The following is a 19,687-nucleotide window of genomic DNA, read 5'->3' as shown; positions in this document are numbered from 1 at the left end:
TTACAGGGAATAAAGGACAGGTAAGTAACAGTTTTGAACAATCTCCTTATTAAACAACACCAAATTATACGTATATAGGTCATTATTATTTTCAGCTGCCAATCTTTGGAACTCTTCCCCCGAAACATATTGCTAAATCACCCTCAAGTGCTAATTTTAAGACCATATTGAAGCATGCCCAGGCAGCTTTGATTTTTACTTCTGTTTTAATATTGGCGCTTTATAAATAATCAATTATTAATAATAGCTGAGGGCACAAAGTATTCAATGCTAAATCATATTTTGTTTTCAAAAAGTGTATATGTTATGGTTCTTAAAAATTCATTTTTAAAAATTTTACAGCCAGTTACAAGTGACTCGAACACAATGTTTGTTGGTGACTTGATAGTGGTCCTACAGAACATCCTAGAGAACCCATCAGAAGAAGCTAACGAACATCTTGGAATGGTCAGCATTGAGATTTTGATGGTTCTGTTGATAAGATATGTACGGATGGTAGACCAAGGCATGCACCACGAAAACATGTTGAAGCTAAAAATAAAACTCTGTCATCTTTACAAAAGTGTAAGTGGTTGATTTATTTATTCTTGCTGTTGACTTTATTATTGTTATTATCTAAGTCAAACCTAGCCACTAGCAGAAGCTTGTTAGTATAATGGTAAGATACCAGACTAGATCAGGCTGGATAAATCGTCAATCCTGATATAATATTATTAATGTCATCATAAATATTGTCCTCTTTTTCATCATTGAAAAAATTCATCTTGATCCACTAAATATTTATCATCCTCACTCTTATTATTGTGATATGAATTGAAATAATTTTATTAAGAGCTCTAATTCTCTAACAGTTTTAAAAGAAAACTGAAATTCATTCTCTTGACATTACTTTTATATAATGTTTTTGTATTTTCCATAGATGATGAATAGGAGAGATAGTTTGACATTCCGTCAGGAGATAAAATTCCGAAACAAGATTGTGGACCACTTATCTGACTGGATCCTCTGTATTTCTAGGTCAAATGACAAGGCAAGACTTAGGTAAGGAAGAAGAAAGAATAAATATTTTATTTCATTTCATTTATTTTATCTTTTGAAAAGTAACAAATTGCTCATATCGGTTATATTTTGAATCTAAATTGACATTTTTTATATTTAACATTAAAATACTATCAAAGAGTAAAGTGCAAGAGTGTGCATTGGAAGCATAAACAATACAGCGTACACAGCCAGTGAAGGACGCCTGCTGCTGTTTGTATGCTCTTTATTACCCTGTGCTACAGTTTGTTTATCTGTTTCTTACATGATACTGGTACTTTCGTAGACAATGGTAGAATTGCTTTGTTTTCTGTATCAACATACTGTTGAAGTAGGCACATTTCTTGTAAACTCATACATAGAGGGGGCACTCCATCCATGACAACGATGGCGACTTCCATCGTAACTAGGAGAGTGACATATTTACAAACAGGATTACACTCTCTTGCTCTTTATACAACTCTTTGATACTGATTGTATTGATTTCTTTTATAATTAATTACTAATTATTGAAATCTTGATTTCTTTTGCAGGGAACTAGGAGAAGCTACCATGGAGGCAATTGCCAGTCTACTTGTGAGCCTCCCGCTGCAAACCGAAGAGGGTGAAAATGGTACCCTAATGGAAGCCAAGTCAGAGCTCTTCCAAAAGTAAGATATTTTTATATACTTTATTTTTATTTTATATTTATTAAAAAGTTTTGTTATAAGGATTATTGAGTGGAGTCGTTATTGGTGATGAGAAAATAAATCATAACCAGTCATAGATGAACCATTTGATTGTGTAAATAAAAAAATACTTGTTTAAAAAAAACTATTGTAAAAACATGATTATAACCTTACCATATCAAATCTTGAAATCTTCAGATATTTAAAACTGTTCATGAAGTTTATTGATGATCATGACGAGTCGAAAGAAACAAGTCATCGTCAGATAGCAAGCAGTGTATCGTTGCGTAACCACACCATCTCAGCCGTATCCAATCTACTAAGCGCTAACATAGAGTGCGGCCTTACACATTCCATTTGTAAGTTTAGACACTTTATTTGTTTCAGCACAACCTACGTACATATTTTTTTTCATTATTCATAATATGCTTAAGAGAGCAGGTTAGCTCAGTTGGCTAATCTGGTGGTCCGCTGAACTGTGGAGATCTCTAGGTCCCCGGTTCAATTCCCATCGCTGCCTCTCCTTGTGTTTCAGCTGGAGGGCTGAAATACAAGTTACAATAGCGCACTGTCTTGCGGAGGAGACGTTTAAGCCGTTGGTCCCGTGTGCATTTATGGCCCATGTGCATGTTAAAGAACGCAGTACACTCTTCGGAAAAGAGTAGGGGATTGTCTCCCGGTGTACTGTCCAATCACCACCAGAAGGACCCCACTGGAAATAAGTCTTGGTGTTTACACCTAATAAATCCAATCCAATCCTAAATTATCTATGAATCTGACCCTTTGAAAGATAAATTAGTTCAGCGTAATTCCAATATTAGGATTTAGTTGTATTATTTATTTAGTAGAATAGGTTGCACAGCATCAAAAGTTGCGATCAAGGAAGTGATGTTTAACAAATAGGGATAATTCCATTATGTTGCAGCTAGTACTCGGTGCATTTTGTGTTAAAACCTACTAAGTACTAAGTTGCACTCCTGGGTGGAGAAAGATAATCGTATGTAAAGTGCCTTATCTAAGGACACAAGCTAAATGCACAGCGAGGGATTGAACCTCTGACCTCAAGGATGACAAAGCAGAACCACAACCGCTGCGCTAAACTATTCTTATCAATGATAATGAAACAAATTTTTGAATTATGTGTAATTTTACGAAATACCATTGTGAAGATATGTAGTATTGAGCAAGAAATATTTCCTAACAGTTATAGTCCTATTTAGAAGTGTGCGTACTAGATATTTTCTAGATAATCTATAACCTTCAATTTACATTTGATATGACAGGGCTTGGTTACCATAGCGATGTACAGACGAGGGCAGCGTTTCTTGAAGTATTGACTCAAATATTACAGCAGGGAACAGAGTTTGACACACTTGCAGAGACTGTACTAAGCGATCGATTTGAACGTCTTGTTGGATTAGTGACCATGATGGGTAACAGTGGTGAACTACCTATTGCTATGGCCCTTGCTAATGTTGTACCCTCCACTCAAATGGTAAGCATCTTCTCAAATGCCTGGTTAAATCCATATATGGGTACGTGCTTAAGTACACACTTAAGTACTTGTTTAAGTACAAGCATGGAAGTTACTTGTAACTCAACGGTACAGGCATAAACATTGTAAATAATGCTTGTTTTCTCCATATTAATAGATGCAACTAATCTAGATCTATTTTATACCATTTGAATGTTTTGTATTGTATGGATAACTTATCCCTAAAAATAATTGAACGTTTGCAACAAAAATGAATTGCAAATACACGTCTCCCTCCAATTAAAGACCACTTATGGGACCAGGGTGTTTCCAATGTCTTGAGCAGCTTTGGTCTTGAATTAGAATAATAAAGATAAACATTTTGTTTAGAACCACAGAAAAATGATCTTTAATTGGAGAAGACCTGCAGATGTCAATACAGTAATTATTTGTTTATCATTTGTTTCTCTATTAAGGGGTAAGGTAATGGCAATCAAACATGTACAGAGAGCCCATCCCTTTTTGTAAGCATTGGGGTCATTAAGGGTGGATTATTAGTAAACTCAGAATTTAATTTTGTTAAATAATTAATTAAAGGAATTTTCACAACAGACATTTTATTCTGTTTTCAGGATGAACTTGCCAGAGTATTTGTAACTTTATTCGATGCAAAACACCTTCTGTATCAGTTGCTGTGGAACCTCTTCTCAAAAGAAGTAGATTTAGCTGATTGCATGCAGACCCTATTCAGAGGCAACAGTCTCTGCAGCAAGATTATGGCATTCTGCTTCAAGATGTATGGTGCCAGATACCTGCATAAAATATTAGAACCACTTATTATGGATATCCAATCCCCCGGCATGCCCCCTTCATTCGAAGTTGATCCCACAAGGTATTTAATATTTCATAAGTGTTTATTTATTTTTATATTAATGATATTTAGCTTGGTAATTTATTTTTAGCCTGATAAAAAAATGTTAAAATCTTTTTGTTTTTAATTAAAAAAAAAAATTATTTTACTATTGTTAATTAAGCTTAGTAGTTATTGTGCTCTTTGAGTAATACCATTGTCATAGCGCTACTGAATATTGCATTCTGGATATTGGTGCAAAACATATCTTCATTGATTGATTGTTTAGTTGATTGATTGATTGATAAGTAAGTACCATACTGTTTTCCCACTGTATTCATTTTCATAGCCTCTACTAACAATTTATCTTCTTGATTTCAGGTTAGAAGAAGGAGAAAATTTACGATCCAATCAGAGAAACCTTCTACATGTTGCCAAGAAGTTCTTTGATACTATAATTAGTGCAGCTGATAGGTAAGGGCAATAATATTAATTTGTCAGAGTTTTTCTTAGGCCTGTTGATCTGAATAATTATTAAGTTTTGCAATGCTTATTTCATCATATAATTTACAAAATTAATCTTAAATTTATGCAATACAGTTTTACATTGATTTTTAAAAAGAAAAAGTAAAAATTGTCTGTAAAGCAAAATTTGACTATTTTTAGGCCTATAATTGGGTATGAAGTTATGTCATTTCAATAGTAACATCACCGGGTTACTATTAGAGCATGGGTTAATAATACGTACAGTACAGGGTTTCTATTAGAATCTTTACAAAACATATATTGCAACAATACTGTGCAGTTAAACTTATTTTGACCACAATAAAAATACCATCTGTAATGCATGTAAAAATCTTTTAGTGAACTGGAAGTAATTACAAATCTCCCTCCAGTTGAAGACCACTTTTGAGACTGGGATTTCTATGGTCTTTAGTAGCTTTGGTCTCTAATTAAAATAATAAAGATAATAAACATTTGTAAATTTGAGACCACAGAAAGCGGTCTTTAATTGGAGGTGGTCTTTAATTGGAGGGTCTTTAATTAAAGGGAGACCAGAATTGTATTTTGTGCATTAGTATAAATACTGATTCATCTGTTTTTGTTGTAGTTTTCCCTCCCAGCTTCGTAGTATGGCACACTGTCTTTATCAAGTTGTCCTCCATCGATTCCCTCAAAATGCCATTAGTGCTATTGGCAGTGCCATTTTCCTACGGTTTATTAATCCGGCTATAGGTAAGGCTACCAACATTTGAGTTGGCCACTCCTTTGAATTAATTAATTAAATAGTTTTTAATATTAAATGCCTAACTTTTAAATTATGCTTGTTTTACTACAGATTTTTTTAAATATTTAACTTTAGATGTTTTATCTATAAGCAAAATTTTATATTTTAAGCGTTTTTTTTTTGTAAAGGGCCCCCACTTGACAGTAATTTAGTTCACTTTCATGGTGTTCCTGCCTTGTGTTCTTTTGTGCGTGTTTTCAAGCAAAGGAACCTTTGTGATAGCCTTCGTGTGTATGTATAGTATGTATGTATGTATGTATGTGAGATATATGTTATGCTGTTTTTTGTAAACAGGCAAAAGTGACTTTCCAGATATCTGTTCGTTATGAATGTCCGTACCCAAGCAAAACTGGATATGATGTTGTGCCCTATTTAATAATTGTCTATTTTGACAAATATTATTTAATTAAGTATTTAAGCGAAATTGTTTTTGTCCTTTTAAAAGTAACAGAGCTTTTTAATAACTCTGATTTTTAATAATTCTATTTTGCTAAATTGTGAAATCTTTGTTTTGGTTTTAGTGTCCCCTGTAGAGCATAGGATAGTTGATCGTAAGCCCCCTCCCAAGGTACAACGAGGGCTCAAACTGGTGACCAAGATCCTGCAGAACATTGCCAACCATGTGCTCTTCAAGGAACAGTACATGCTACCATTCAACGACTTCCTCAAAGAGAAGTTCGATGAAGGAAGACAGTAAGTTTTTATGAAAATCTGTTTTGTGAATACTAGTATTCATGGCTGTGCAATTTTCTTTTAGAACTGGTTTGAGAATTGTCTGACCTTAAGCAGACATGAAAGAAATGTTTTTTTCAGATAGGTTTATAAGTATATTTTGCACTATTAAGAAAGTCTGATTAAATATTTTCTAACAGAAAACATATAGCAATGCGTGGCTTTTGACTACTCACTTTATCTGAAATTTGTTGTAACTATTTATACATTTTAATGTATTTTTGTCATGAATACTTTAATGAACTGATATATGCCATTTTCCTTTATTTCATTCATCATTCATTCAATCTCATAATTTCTGGTGGGGTTATTGAGGCAGTAATGATGATGTCTTGACAATCTCCTCGCGCAGTGACAGCCTTGTCCACTGACAGATGATGTCCTTCCATCTCCTCCTGTCTTTCTCTTTTCCTTCTTTCTTGTAACTGTGCCTTGCAAGATGGTGTTTGCAAGGTAGTGTGGTATTTAATGCTAACTTATTATGTTTTCCTAGGTTCTTTATGAAGATTGCTTCTGATTGTAAATCAGGAGGCTGTATGAGCCCAACAGTATCTTACATCACCGAAGTCAACATCTACTCACTCCATCGACTACTTTGGCTGAACCAGGAGAAGATGGGCGACTTCTTAACAAGCAGCAGGGACCATCGTGCTGTTGGTAGACGTCCCTTTGACAAACTCATTACCCTATTAGCTTACCTTGGTCCTCCAGAACATGGAAAAGTAACCATCGATACACAGTAGGTTATCTTTCATTACATGCATTTAGATTTTATTATTTTTATTAATATTAATTTTTCTAAGTGGCATATTCATTCACAAGACAAATATAAACACAAGATGCTCTACATAAACAAAGTCTCAATATGAAGCTTAGGGAATGGAGTTGTTTTGGTCGTGAGAAAAAATCCTGTTATCATGACAGGAATTGAACTCAGGACCTGGGAAGGCAGGCAAGCATCTTCAAAAAATATATATATATTTAATTTTTCACTTTTGATATTTAAAATTTTAATTTTGTCTTTTTACCGAATTGTATATTGTATGAGGGTGCAGCTGACTTGAAAAAGTTATAGTGATTTGTTTGTTTAAGCTGCCCCCGACCTTGTTGGTCTAATAAATAAACTAAACTAAACTAGCCACCAATCTATTCAACTTTAGATGTTTGTGTTACAGGAAATAGAACAGAGAAATTAAAGTTATTTACACTGTAACTACAGTAGATTAAATGTTTGAGGGGTCTAACATTCTATTTGTTGTTGTGTTTTTCAGTAGTGATATTAGTCGTATTAACCTGGGAGAATTAATGGCAAAACGTGGTAACAGTCAAGAACTAGAGAAATTAAGGACGATGAAGATATTTTACCAAGCCGGTACATCAATGGCAGGCAATCCAGTGTTTTATTACATTGCAAGGAGATACAAGTAAGATCAGTGTTCTTATTGTACATTGATTTTGAGAATGCATCCTTTATGTGTTACAGTGTGGTGGACGACGAGCGTTGCTGGTACCGGGTTACTGGGTAGCACAGACACGAAGGGACCCTTACGGGCGAAGAAATTTGTCATTGATCAAGTTCCTAGTCCACATTTCAAGCGCCCTGAGCATCTTACATTAGATGGATTTGTGCGCTATATAAAATCACACTATTATTATTATTATTACAGTAAATGTTGGAAGTGTTTGATTTGTTGATTTATCAAATTGTATGAATTTGATGTTTGTAGGTCGGGTCAAGTAGATCCTGATCACCTGTTGTGTCATGTGATGAACTCATTGAAGGAGTATGACAAGAGACCAGTGGAAGTTGTAATTGATTGCACCTTCTTTGGACCAGATAACAGATTCAAGGTAATACAACAAAATAAACATTTGGACTGTTCATCAGCCTCTAAGCTCAGCCCTGTAGTAGCAGCCTCTAAATTCAGCCATGTAGTAGCTTAGTAGACCTAAGCTTCTAAGACAGGTCCTGTACTTTGCCTCTAAGGCAGGAACAGTTCTTTTTTGGCATGTCCACCCTCTATACTACTTGGTCGCTAGGGCTAGGCTGTAGCTCTTTCTTTAAGGCTGTGCCTGTTGCATAATCACATTTGGAGGTTTTGTACAATTATTCTAATGATCATTTTTTACTTTCAGCAAAATCAGTTAAATCGCTGGTTAATGCTTGGTGAACGCATCTTCAACAACCTCTGCCAAGGCTACATCTACAACTGTAACACTTATTTACGAGACTACATTAAACGTCATGAAAGGATTCTGTCGCCAAGTCTCAAGGTAGCCATTTTATCATTTTAAGTCTCATTTTAATATTACTTGCATAAATATTTGATCTGTATTCAGATGTCTATTTTGTGAATACTTACCTGGATGAACCGATATAAGCCAGATTCCTAATGGAACTTACCTGCGACAACTAAGTTCCATTAGGAATCCAGCTTATATCAGTTCAACCAGGTAAGGCAAGACTTTTTTTATTCCTTGTTTCGCATACTTATTTTTTTTTTTGAGATTATCGGAGGAGGGCGAAATAAAAATAAAATTTTGTTTTCTTATTTAGCAAATTGTTTTGCCAAAATCATCCCAGATGGTGGAGAAAACAAAAATAAAATTTTATTGCTGAATGTAAAATAGAATGTTTAAATGCTTCAAATTTATATAATTACAGTAGAACCCCTCATTTACGTACGGCACGGGCCCAGAGCCGTTTGTAAATTTGGGTATTCGTAAAATCGGGGTTGACCCAAATTCCTATATATTTGCACTGATACTACTTACACTGGCATCAACTAGGCCTAGGCTAGGCCTACTGTACAGGCTTACGCAGCTAAGTCTGAGGGGGCCTAGGCCTACAGTTGGCAGCTTCTAAGCATTCTGATCCCACTCTAGGCCCTGCACAAATTTGTTTTTATCGGACATTTTTACCTTCTTAAATACCTAGATCGTGGATTTTATTCCAAAACAACTTCCATAGACACTTGTTTATTATATATATTGATCATTCAATAAAACAATCAAGCACTATGTTGAATTTTAAAGCTGAAAACGATGTTTGAAAGAGAAGTAAAATTTGTCGCAAGCACATGTGAAGAGGCCCGTTAGAGGGCCTCCTTCACTTGAGAATTACATAGTACTGTATAGTATGGTGTGTTGTGTTGTATGCATGGTAATAACAGGTACAATTCGAGCGGGTTTTTTTTTTTTTAATCTTTTGCTTCAATTTTTATGACGTCATCACCTTTATATTATGTTCGTAAAATCGGGAATTCGTAAAATCGGGGTTCGTAAATGAGGGGTTATACTGTATAAAGAAATATACATATCTTACCTTTAGACATTTCAAGGCAGCAGAGGGCGTTATAAAAATAAAGAAAAACTTTTATTTATTTCTGGAATTTTCACTATTTCTTTGCGGCGGGTGCAGTAATTGGCCTAAAATAAAATTTTATTTTTATTTGAAATTATCAATATTTGTAGTCGGCGGGTTCGCTAAACAAGGTATAAAAAAAAGTCTCGCCTAAGTATCTCACTCATAGACCAACAACATTACATCTGACTTGTGTGATTCATGTCACATTTCTGGACTAGAGGACTTAGTGAAGATGTAGTGGATACATTCCAATTTTTTGGTAAATCATTCTCAATATTTTCCTTGTTTTAATTACACTGAAAATTTTAAACTCAATCAAATTTGTATAAATTACTTCAATTGAAAATTACTTAAAGTATTGAATTTTATTTTTTACAAGTTTAGTTGCTAAATTTAGAAAGTATCTTCAAACAAACATCATTATGTTAATAGTGATTTTCATCATTAAACTTCCCTCCAGTATGTAAATGTTGTCATTTTTTAACCAATTGCTATGTGTTATGTACTGTGTTCAGAAAAGTTTTGAATATCCAACATCTGAACACAACGCTCGCGAGATTGGCTCGACAACCCGTATTTACAACATGCTGACTAGCCCTATCCCAGCTCTTTCAAAACAGGTAAAGGATGAAGAATGAGTGGATTGGCATGATCCGATCTTAACACAACAGCATGAGTGACCTGTAACACCCATGTTTTAACACCATCTTCAGTAAGATTTTAAAAACACATTTCCCCTAATGAGTTAACCTTATCAAGTTATAGGTTTTTGGCTCTTATTTTCAAATGAAGAAAGCCCTTGGAAAGTTGAGTAGTATTTTTTGCTATAATGTGGTGTTAATCTGTATTATACTAAAAGAAAAAAGAAGGAACAAGATTTTGACACCTATGGATGGATGGATGGATGGATTTATTCGGTATAAACAAAGTCAAACACTTATTATTAGTTGGGTCCTGGGGGTGATAAGACAGTACACCAGGAGGCAATCCCCTACTCTTTTCCGAAGAGTGTTCTTTAACATGCACATGGGCCATTAAATGCACACAGGACCAACAGCTTCAATGTCTAATCTGAAAGATGTGCACTATCCTAATTTGCATTTCAGCCCTCCAGCTGAAATATAAGGAGAACAGTGATGGGAATTAAACCGGGGATTTCCACGATTCAGTGCAGTCACTGTGGCTACTACCATTTTAGCTGACTGAGCTAAGCTGCATCCCATAATAAAGTGGTGATGAATGACATAGATTAGAGGGTCATCAACTACAACACATACAAATCGTGAATCATGTCATGCTGAAATCCTGAGAGAAACAAGCCTGATGTTTAAATGCATTAATTAATGCTGCCAATGAATATCTTTGAATTCTTCCAACTAGTGTGATGCCAAGTAACAATCTGTTTACAACTAACATGTAATCATTGCTTTCCTCTAATAACTATGGGTTATACTCATCAGGGGCAGATCAAGAGACGTGCAAAAGGGGGCCGAAAGTGGGGCCAATCGAGATAATACTATTCTAGCTGGCCCCCTCCCACCACCAAATCCACTCCTGCTATTTTCCAAGCTTGTGCAAGGGATCTGAGAGCATGTCATTCTTATTTGCAATTTTTCACATTAATTCTTTTAAATGAATTATCCCTGGCATAATAATACCTTTTTTCATTGTATAATATTTTTCAGGGCAACCGAAGATTTATTTTTGTAGAATCACCTCGTAAGCTGGAAGAGTTTATTGATCTCGACCAGCAGAGACTCCCAAAGTCAACAGTGTCAATCGATGAAGATTGCAAGATCTTCAGTGGAGCACAAAGACGTTACAGCGACTCAAACAAAGATATTAAAGTCACTATTAAAGTAAATGAACATGTTTTTTAAAATACAATCAAAGTTACATTGCTAATTTAAAAAATGGTTTGAATGGAGTTGGATAGCTTAGTGGTTAAGATGCTTGCTTTCTACTCCAAGCTTCTTGGGTTCAATACCTGTCACAGTAGGACTTTTCTCACGACTGAAAATGACTCCGCTCCCAGACCTCAGTAAGAGACTTTCTTTATAAAGCATCATTCCATCCTGGATTTTGAAGGAATTTTTTTTTTTTTAATGATTTCTATTTCATGAGTACGTACCAGAACAAACCAACTGTATTGTCGTTGTTTCCTTAAATAGAACACCCATTGAAAATAAGAGTAATCATCCCATTGCATGAAAATGAAATGAGGATGACAATGTTGTAGTTAGCATGGATATGTGAGGCATGTCACGGCAAAGGGTTAAGTTTGTCACACAGGCCAGTAGTGACTAAATGAGCTTTGAAATATGGGAGCTCAAAAATGATTTAAAAATCCATATTTTTTTCACTATAGATCAACATTTTAATGTCTAGAGTAATCATGTCCAAAGTCTTAGTTCTGGAAATGATCAATAAACTGTTTATTTAATGTTATTTTGGTAGTTAATTCTATTAAACAATGTATGCACAAATAGCTTTGGAAGGCAATTACTCAAAAACATGTTTATATTGTTTACTTTTACTCCCCAATAAACTACTGTAAGGCTTGAAATGTCCAATTTCAATGAATGACCTTTCACTTCACAGATTACATACTAAGCACTGAGGTATCTGAAAATAATATCAATAACTTGAATTTAAATTTTAGCTACAACTTAGCCATTTTGCCACAACATGCCTCATGTGTGCAAACTTGAACAGACATTTCTATTATTTTTTAGGTGTTGTAGTTGAGAAAATATTAGCAATAGTCTGTTTATACAAATAAAAAGTCATTCATAGACTGTAAACATCACTTCTGATTTGTGTAACTATAAGTAATGTTTCAATTTGTTTTTACTAGGTGGGACAAAGTGCAATTCAAGTTACATCAACTGAGAAGACAAAGTTGTTAGCACATCAAGTTCTTCTTAATGATATTTATCAAGTAACTGACATTAGTGAGGTACAAATTGATTTCGTATTTATCATGTTAATATTTTCAATTAAATGTCTAAATAACTAAAAAAAAAATGTCAAACACTTTGACTTAATTTAAGAAATAAGCATTTATAAATTTATTATTTATAACAGTTCCTGCTTCGTAAAAATCTTCTTTCCTGCTATCTGAGTGCTTTTTTTTCAGATTATAAAAATATCAAGAGAAATGAACAATAATTGACTTGAAAACAAATATTTAAAAATTAGTGTAAACAAAATCCATATTATATTTTATTTTTAAAAATGTGTGCAGATAATTTTAGTTGAGAACGAGAACCAGTTTGAGCTTTCATTGCGGAATGAAGGAAGAAGTCTGCATTTCTACCATTCCAACAGCCTTGTGGTAGCACAGGCAATCCAACAAATCAAAAACAAATATGAAATATCTAAATCGGTAAGACATCTCCATCATTATGTTAATAAAGCTTGGTTTCCATACAATTGCTACACACAATCGCCGACAGCATTTAGTGATGCTAATTGGTTGGGGAGACTTCCCGATTGTATCGGGTACCGCTACGCAGTAAGGCAATAGCGCTGTAAAACACTGTAGCGACAGTGTAGCGGTTTTAAGGAAACCAGGCTACAGTCACATGACGGCTACATGTGACACCTCTATTGCTATGTTGGGACATGTGATTACATGTTCATTGTCTTCTGTAAGGAGGTAAAACACCACCATCTTTAATTTAACTGTCACATGATGCACCAGGCTTTAGTTCTGTTCACTAAGTTTTTTGTAATAATTATTAACAATTTTACCATATATGGATATGGTATGACACCATCAAGCCCATTTGCAAATGTCAGATAAATGTCGCGTGTAATTTTGTTATTATCGAGAGCTTTGGATTTGTTCATGTTGTTTGAAATGAAGTAAATAAATAAAAGGAATACAACTGTGGCCTTATACATTGGTAGAAAATTGGTAATATTATAAGAATAAACTGTACAAGTTTGTATAAGGTAGCAAGACAATGTGAGTTAATGTACTATCATGAATCTCCACCAGGACATGGCCTCGGACCATCCTAAGATTCGGCCGACAGACGTGCCCGGTACGCTACTCAACATGGCACTTCTCAACTTGGGTAGCAACGACCCGAGTTTACGCTCAGCGGCATACAACTTGCTCTGCACATTGTCAGCAAGCTTTGATCTGTCAATGGAAGGGCAGCTTCTGGAGACATCTGGTCTGTGCATCCCTGCCAATAATACTCTGTTTATCGTGTCCATCAGTACCACACTTGCTGTCAATGAGAGTCATCTTACTTTAGAGGTTTGTTTCAGATTTTTTCACTAAATAATGTTGTACATACTGTACACAGTTTAATATACTAATTCTGCAGTTATCCTCGTCCAGGTGCGGCACAGGCTTTGACAAGTATAGAAGTAGTTAAATATCTATATTGTCAACGTTATTGTTTGTAGGGCATCACCAAAATACCAGAACATTGATGTATATCTTATTAGGTGTATTCTATTAAAAGTTGGTCTGTCGGATATTGTTTTATCTGACTTTTTTTTTAAATCAACAATTTTTATCATTTTTGTGTACCTAAATAGTATTTCAATTAGCACAAAATACATGTATATATATTTTTTTTTTTAGTTTCTGGAAGAATGTATCTCAGGGTTTCGTAAGTCAAGTATTGAGATGAAACACCTGTGTTTGGAGTACATGACTCCTTGGCTACCAAACCTCTCAAGGTAAGACTTAGTCCAGACTGCCAAATTTCCTTTGACAAAAAAGTGTTCCTATGATATTCCTATATATGCTCATGATGTGATTTTATGTCCATATTGAGGCATGTCACATGATTTTATGAGGTAAAATTTGATAGTCTGGAAAGGGCATAATACAAAAATATATTAGGGAGCTTTTGATTTGCGCGATGACGTGACTCTAGAATGGATTCACTCATGCATGACCGTCTTACGTTCTCTACACAACATAGGTTTGACCAAATTGCATCCTAGAATCCACATGACAAGGAGAACTTAACATTCCTGCATGCGCAGATGAAATATTAGTGACGTTTTAGATTCTGTCGGTTCGTGCTATCAAAATCTCCCTATTATCATGGGAGGATCATGAGGCACTGCGGGAAGTGAAGGGGAATGGACCCTCTCTGGATGAATTATTTTGTAATGATTTTTTACTACAGTAAGATATAAGGATCTATTACTCTTATTAAAATATAAATCCTTGCTGAGCCACTTACGGCTCATAAGGCTAAAGCATCCCCAGTTTGTGTAGCGTGAAGCTGGGTGGGATGCTGGTCCACCGCAGGTTACTCTCAGCAATTTGCTGGTACCCATTGCTACAGCTGGATAAACTGAAGCCATGAAGTGCCTTGCACACAAATGAATGACTATTATTAGCATTACTATAGTTATTATCATTATCCAGGCTCATATATTTTTCTTAATTTTTTGAATGAAAGGTTCTGTAAGAGGACGGATGAAACAAAGAGAATGAGGCTGAACGTCATCCTAGACAAGCTGATTACCATGACGATAGATGAGAAGGAGATGTACCCATCAATCCAAGCCAAGATCTGGGGTACAATTGGTCAAGTTGAAGACATCTTAGATAATGTCCTAGACAGTTTTATTAAAGTAAGTGTGCATTTATGTTATATTTGTTTCACACACAACAGCAACAACATTCATCCAGTAATATCAAAGGATCAACTTATATGTGTCTTACAGTTTTTGTCATAAAAGAATAAACAAAGTTTAGACATGGGAAATAATTTTAACAATAACAGGATATAATTATTTAATGCTCTGTCCTTGCTATCAAATTTCCTCTGTTCTTACCATATATGGGCACGATGATGTCATATTAATGAGCCAATCACAGGTTTTGTCTTGATAGTGTAGACAATTCTTAAGTCTTTCAGTCCCTTTGGAGTAGAGTTATTAATTGTGAGAAATAATCCCAGCATAGTACAAGATTTGAACCACAACCACTGAGTCAAAACTTCTCCCAAAATTAATAAATAAATAATACATACAAGTTAAGGCGCTTGTGGTTGAATGTAATGTAATTATTGAGAATAATATTTTCGTATTTAAAATTTGTTTTTTTTCCTTGTCTTAATAGAATAGTGCAACAGGAGGCCTAGGTTCGCCAAGGGCTGAAGTAATGGCTGAGACAGCTGTTGCTTTAGCCTCTGCAAACGTTAAACTTTTCTCTGCAAAGGTCATCGAAAGACTCTGTAAGGTGAGTACACAAACACCTATCTTTCTCTTGATAATATAGTGCAGGATGTAACCTAATGTGAATTTTTATGTTTAGCGTGTATGTGTGTGTGTTTTTGTATATGAGTGGTCAAATATAGATGTAAATTCTGAAACATGTCTGTAATATTAATTGAATTATGATTGACATGTCATTGAAAGGTTCTGGAGAAAACATGTAATGCACCAACACCGAATCTTGAGATGCATCTGATGTGGAATGATTTAGCAATCCTGGCCAGGTACCTGCTGATGTTGTCATTCAATAATAGATTAGATGGTAAGTATTTCATAATATTGATAATGATAACAACAATAATATTATCTATAAGTTAATTATGATTTCATTAAATTAACCTATAATTTTTATTTTCTATCTTGAAGTGTTCAGTAAATATTGAATGATTTGTTTTGTAGATTGTCTACTAAAAAGTCAAACAAACCTGTTACACTATTTCACCGCAGCACTACTTAGAGTACTAAACCTGCCAGCGAACAATCTAGCATTCCAATTTGATGGTGTTAGCTCTTGCGCAAGCGTGAGCAAAACGTAATGCTTATTAACTTCCGCTAAAGCAGAGATCAAAACAGTTAATTTTTCACCGACTTTATTAGGAAAACACTTAAATTTATCATGTCATTATATTATCTAATAGAAGATACCTAATCAGTGCAAAATAATAAACATAATTAGTACAGTGTAATAATGATGTTAATATAATGTATAATTTTTTTTTTCAGTGGCAAACAATCTTCCAGCATTGTTCCACATTACAACGATGTTAGCATCTACTGGGCCACCACCGTTGAGGGCGTCTATCCACGGACTAGTCACAAATATTATCCACTCATTGTGTACTTGCAGTCAACTAGAATTTACCGGTAAGTGATTCATATTGGATATCTGGCAACCTTAGTATCATTCATACATGCATAACATACTTATATTTTGTGAGTACTTACCGCAATGAACCAAACTATAGCCTTTGTTGATCTTGCCAGCTTTGACTGCAGTTTTATCATTCTGCTACACTAATATAATAATAATAAACAAGCATTTTTAAAGAGCTCTATAAAATAAAGTCTCAGAGCGCTAGCTAACTGTGCAGAGCTCAATTCACTCGTTGGTTCATCCAGGTAAGCTTGCATAATTGGTAGTTTCTTGAGTGAGGTACTTACCTGGATAATAGTCCACCCTCCAAATGCCAAGATCGGCACTGGTCTCAAGGCAAATGAGGATGACTACTGTACATAATGCATATCAATTACATATACAGTACTGGGCTGGGGTGGATGATTCCATTTTGTTTTCAATTCCAACCCATTCAAGTAAGTAATTCACCCTGACTACCATCATTACTGTTGATTTGTATAATAAAGTAACTAATTTTGTCAATTTTAATAGTAATTTTAATGTTTATTTTTAATGATATATTTTTTAGGAATCAATTTTATCGTAATTTTGTTAATTTGACTTGAATTTATCATTACTCATGTCTTTTGTGATTTATGTAATTTTTATATTTATTACCTTTTGCATGTACATATACTGTTGTGCTTTGTTTTGTGAATGTTTGTTTTAGCTTATCTTTGTTAGATTGACACGATTCAATTCAATACTGCAATGTCAATTTTTGTTGTCTTAATAATAAAACAGAATGAATGAATATACTTGGGTACTATAACTGAAACACTACAGTTTTTGCCAGCTCAAAAATTTGACTCTGGTATTAATTATTTTACAGGAGACACAATACGAGTATTGCAGCTGAGCCTGACGGAGTTATCATTGCCACATTATTATGACCTCTTTGGTCTCGACAAAGACAAGTCTGCTGCAGTGACAGCATTTCGCTCCAGTTATAAGGAGAAGCCGTACAGTCCGACGGGCGACTCCATGCCTTTGCCAAATTTAGAAATTATCACAGACACGCTGCTTGAAATCCTAGAGGTCAGTTATCTTATTAATTAATTCAACCTTTTGATTAGATATTCAACTTTCATCAGTAGGCCCCCTATATAATAATAGTGATAATTTTTTTAAATGAATGAAAAAATAATACTAGTAAAATCTTTATTTTATAACTCACTTGAGGACATTTCTTGCCTGAATAAACTTAACTATATCTATAAATATATTTTGTGTATAATTCTGCCTGTAGAGCCTGAAAAATTCCAAGTTTCCTTTTACGGTGGAAGAAAATGAAATCACATTTTCTTAGCGTGCTGCAATCCATACAAACATCCTCATTCTCTTTTCACATTTTTAGCTTACCAGCAGAGCAAAATGTGTTTTTAATTGTAAACTTTTGAAAATGTTGTTATTGTGTGATTTTATATATGAAAATGCAGGCTTGTATGAAGGACATTCCAAACTGTAATTGGCTTAACGACTGGACAAAGCTGACAAGAAAGTAAGTTATTGGTTTTAATATATTTTCTATTATTTCTTCTTTATATTACATGCACTTTAAGTACTTTTGTGATGTTTTTCCTAGTGCTACACTAGGACATTAAAAGACAGAAGAGGGAAGCAACAAAATGAAATTTATAGTCTTAAATTCATGTAATTTTAGTCTAATATTGCAAAATACATGACACGAATCTGGTTACTAGTTGTATAGAAAACTGAAAAAATAATAGGCATAACTAATTATCATTTATAATTTTTTATCAGATTTGCGTTCCAGTACAACCCAGCGATTCAGCCCAGGGCATTGGTAGTTCTAGGCTGTATAAGCAATTCCACTAGCAATGCAGAGGTCAAGTACCTGTTAAAGATAATGGCCCAAGCCCTGGACAAGATTAACCCACAGGAATCCAGCAATGTTGGCTTAATTGAGGCTATAGTGATCGCACTCACTCGACTACAGCCACTTCTACCACCAGTAAGTGTTCTTGCACATTCTCAGGCATTTCTAATCTCATATGAATTGTTTCTTTAAAAAACTTTCGTAATAGAAGAGTTAAAACCGAAATGGCAGTCAATCATAACCTGTTTTTAACCAAATGCGTACAGTACATTATTATAGCAGTTGCATAAACCATAAATCATCATAAATAAAGCATAAATCACTATTTTTTGCCTTTAGTTTTTTTGCTTTTATTGGAAAATCTCTCAAATGCTCCTGAAATGTAACCATTGGCTAAGAATGTGTAACTCGTTTGGCTAAACATTTAGTTGTTTTAATGGTCAATTAAATTAACCGGTTTAATTAGCTATAAAGTAAGCATTTAATTCTAATGCATTGGCTAAGCACTTCCTTAATTAGCTAACAATTTACCATGTCTGATTAATTAAGCACTTGATGTCTTTGTTGAGGTGCTTGCCTCTGTTGATTGGCTAAGCACTTATTTTTTTTTATATTACAGGAATCTCCACTACATCGACTTCTCTTCTGGATAGCCATCTCTGTGCTTCAGTTGGATGAGGTCACTCTATATTCAGCTGGAATGGCACTCCTTGAACAAAATCTGCTGCAACTTGACCAGCAAGGAGTTTTTGAAAATGAGGTGAGTTTATCATAATTTGTAGACACACTATTTATATTGTTGTTGGTGATGTTTCACTGCTGCTGCTGTTGGTTTTACTGTTTTTGAGACTGAGATCATATGGTCTTTGATCATCTGGTATTGCCTGCTGGCAGAGTATCGCCTAGCACTAGGTGGGGAAAGTGATCCATTATTGTTGCCTTGGCAACAGTATTCTAGGCACAAAAAGAACGTGTAAAACATAACAAGTGCCTTGAGGCAACTAAAACGCCATAAAAAAATGTCTGGAGCCCCAGTAAACTAAACTTAACTACATACTTAGCTATAATATAAAAAAAAATATATACATTCAAAAATGTAAAAAAAGTGAAAGGTCAAAATAAATTTTAAAAAGACCAAAATAAATTAAAATTATATTAAATACACAGATGTTAAACACGATTAAATAAATTGATAAAAATTACGTAAAAGAATGATAAAACATTTATGAGTCGATTAAAAATTGTATTATTGATATTGTTGCTGTTGTTTCTGC

The 19,687-nt window shown here is 34.4% G+C and overlaps 1 protein-coding gene across 1 annotated transcript in view; it reads left to right on the top strand.

Annotated features, from left to right (window-relative positions):
• Positions 1 to 19,687, top strand: part of LOC117105184 (neurofibromin-like) — a gene marked incomplete at its 5' end in the record, with an annotated part of 28,961 nt that continues 9,274 nt past the window's right edge. The window contains 27 exon segments of the mRNA XM_033246253.1: positions 1 to 20; positions 343 to 564; positions 920 to 1,041; positions 1,572 to 1,688; positions 1,905 to 2,065; positions 2,990 to 3,201; positions 3,813 to 4,072; positions 4,412 to 4,504; positions 5,142 to 5,266; positions 5,840 to 6,011; positions 6,544 to 6,789; positions 7,322 to 7,474; positions 7,778 to 7,901; positions 8,187 to 8,324; positions 11,103 to 11,276; positions 12,275 to 12,376; positions 12,665 to 12,805; positions 13,424 to 13,690; positions 14,024 to 14,121; positions 14,859 to 15,033; positions 15,524 to 15,643; positions 15,823 to 15,940; positions 16,402 to 16,542; positions 17,406 to 17,611; positions 18,013 to 18,074; positions 18,338 to 18,548; positions 19,033 to 19,173. Of these exon segments, the coding sequence (XP_033102144.1) occupies positions 1 to 20; positions 343 to 564; positions 920 to 1,041; positions 1,572 to 1,688; positions 1,905 to 2,065; positions 2,990 to 3,201; positions 3,813 to 4,072; positions 4,412 to 4,504; positions 5,142 to 5,266; positions 5,840 to 6,011; positions 6,544 to 6,789; positions 7,322 to 7,474; positions 7,778 to 7,901; positions 8,187 to 8,324; positions 11,103 to 11,276; positions 12,275 to 12,376; positions 12,665 to 12,805; positions 13,424 to 13,690; positions 14,024 to 14,121; positions 14,859 to 15,033; positions 15,524 to 15,643; positions 15,823 to 15,940; positions 16,402 to 16,542; positions 17,406 to 17,611; positions 18,013 to 18,074; positions 18,338 to 18,548; positions 19,033 to 19,173 (4,121 nt within the window).

This window comes from Anneissia japonica, unplaced genomic scaffold, assembly GCF_011630105.1.
Source record: "Anneissia japonica isolate Jap-2015-1 unplaced genomic scaffold, ASM1163010v1 scaffold287776_len302883_cov198, whole genome shotgun sequence".
In the NCBI taxonomy this organism is placed as follows: domain Eukaryota; kingdom Metazoa; phylum Echinodermata; class Crinoidea; order Comatulida; family Comatulidae; genus Anneissia; species Anneissia japonica.
Note: the sequence above shows the minus strand (reverse complement) of the source record. Positions and strands in the feature narration are given on the sequence as shown.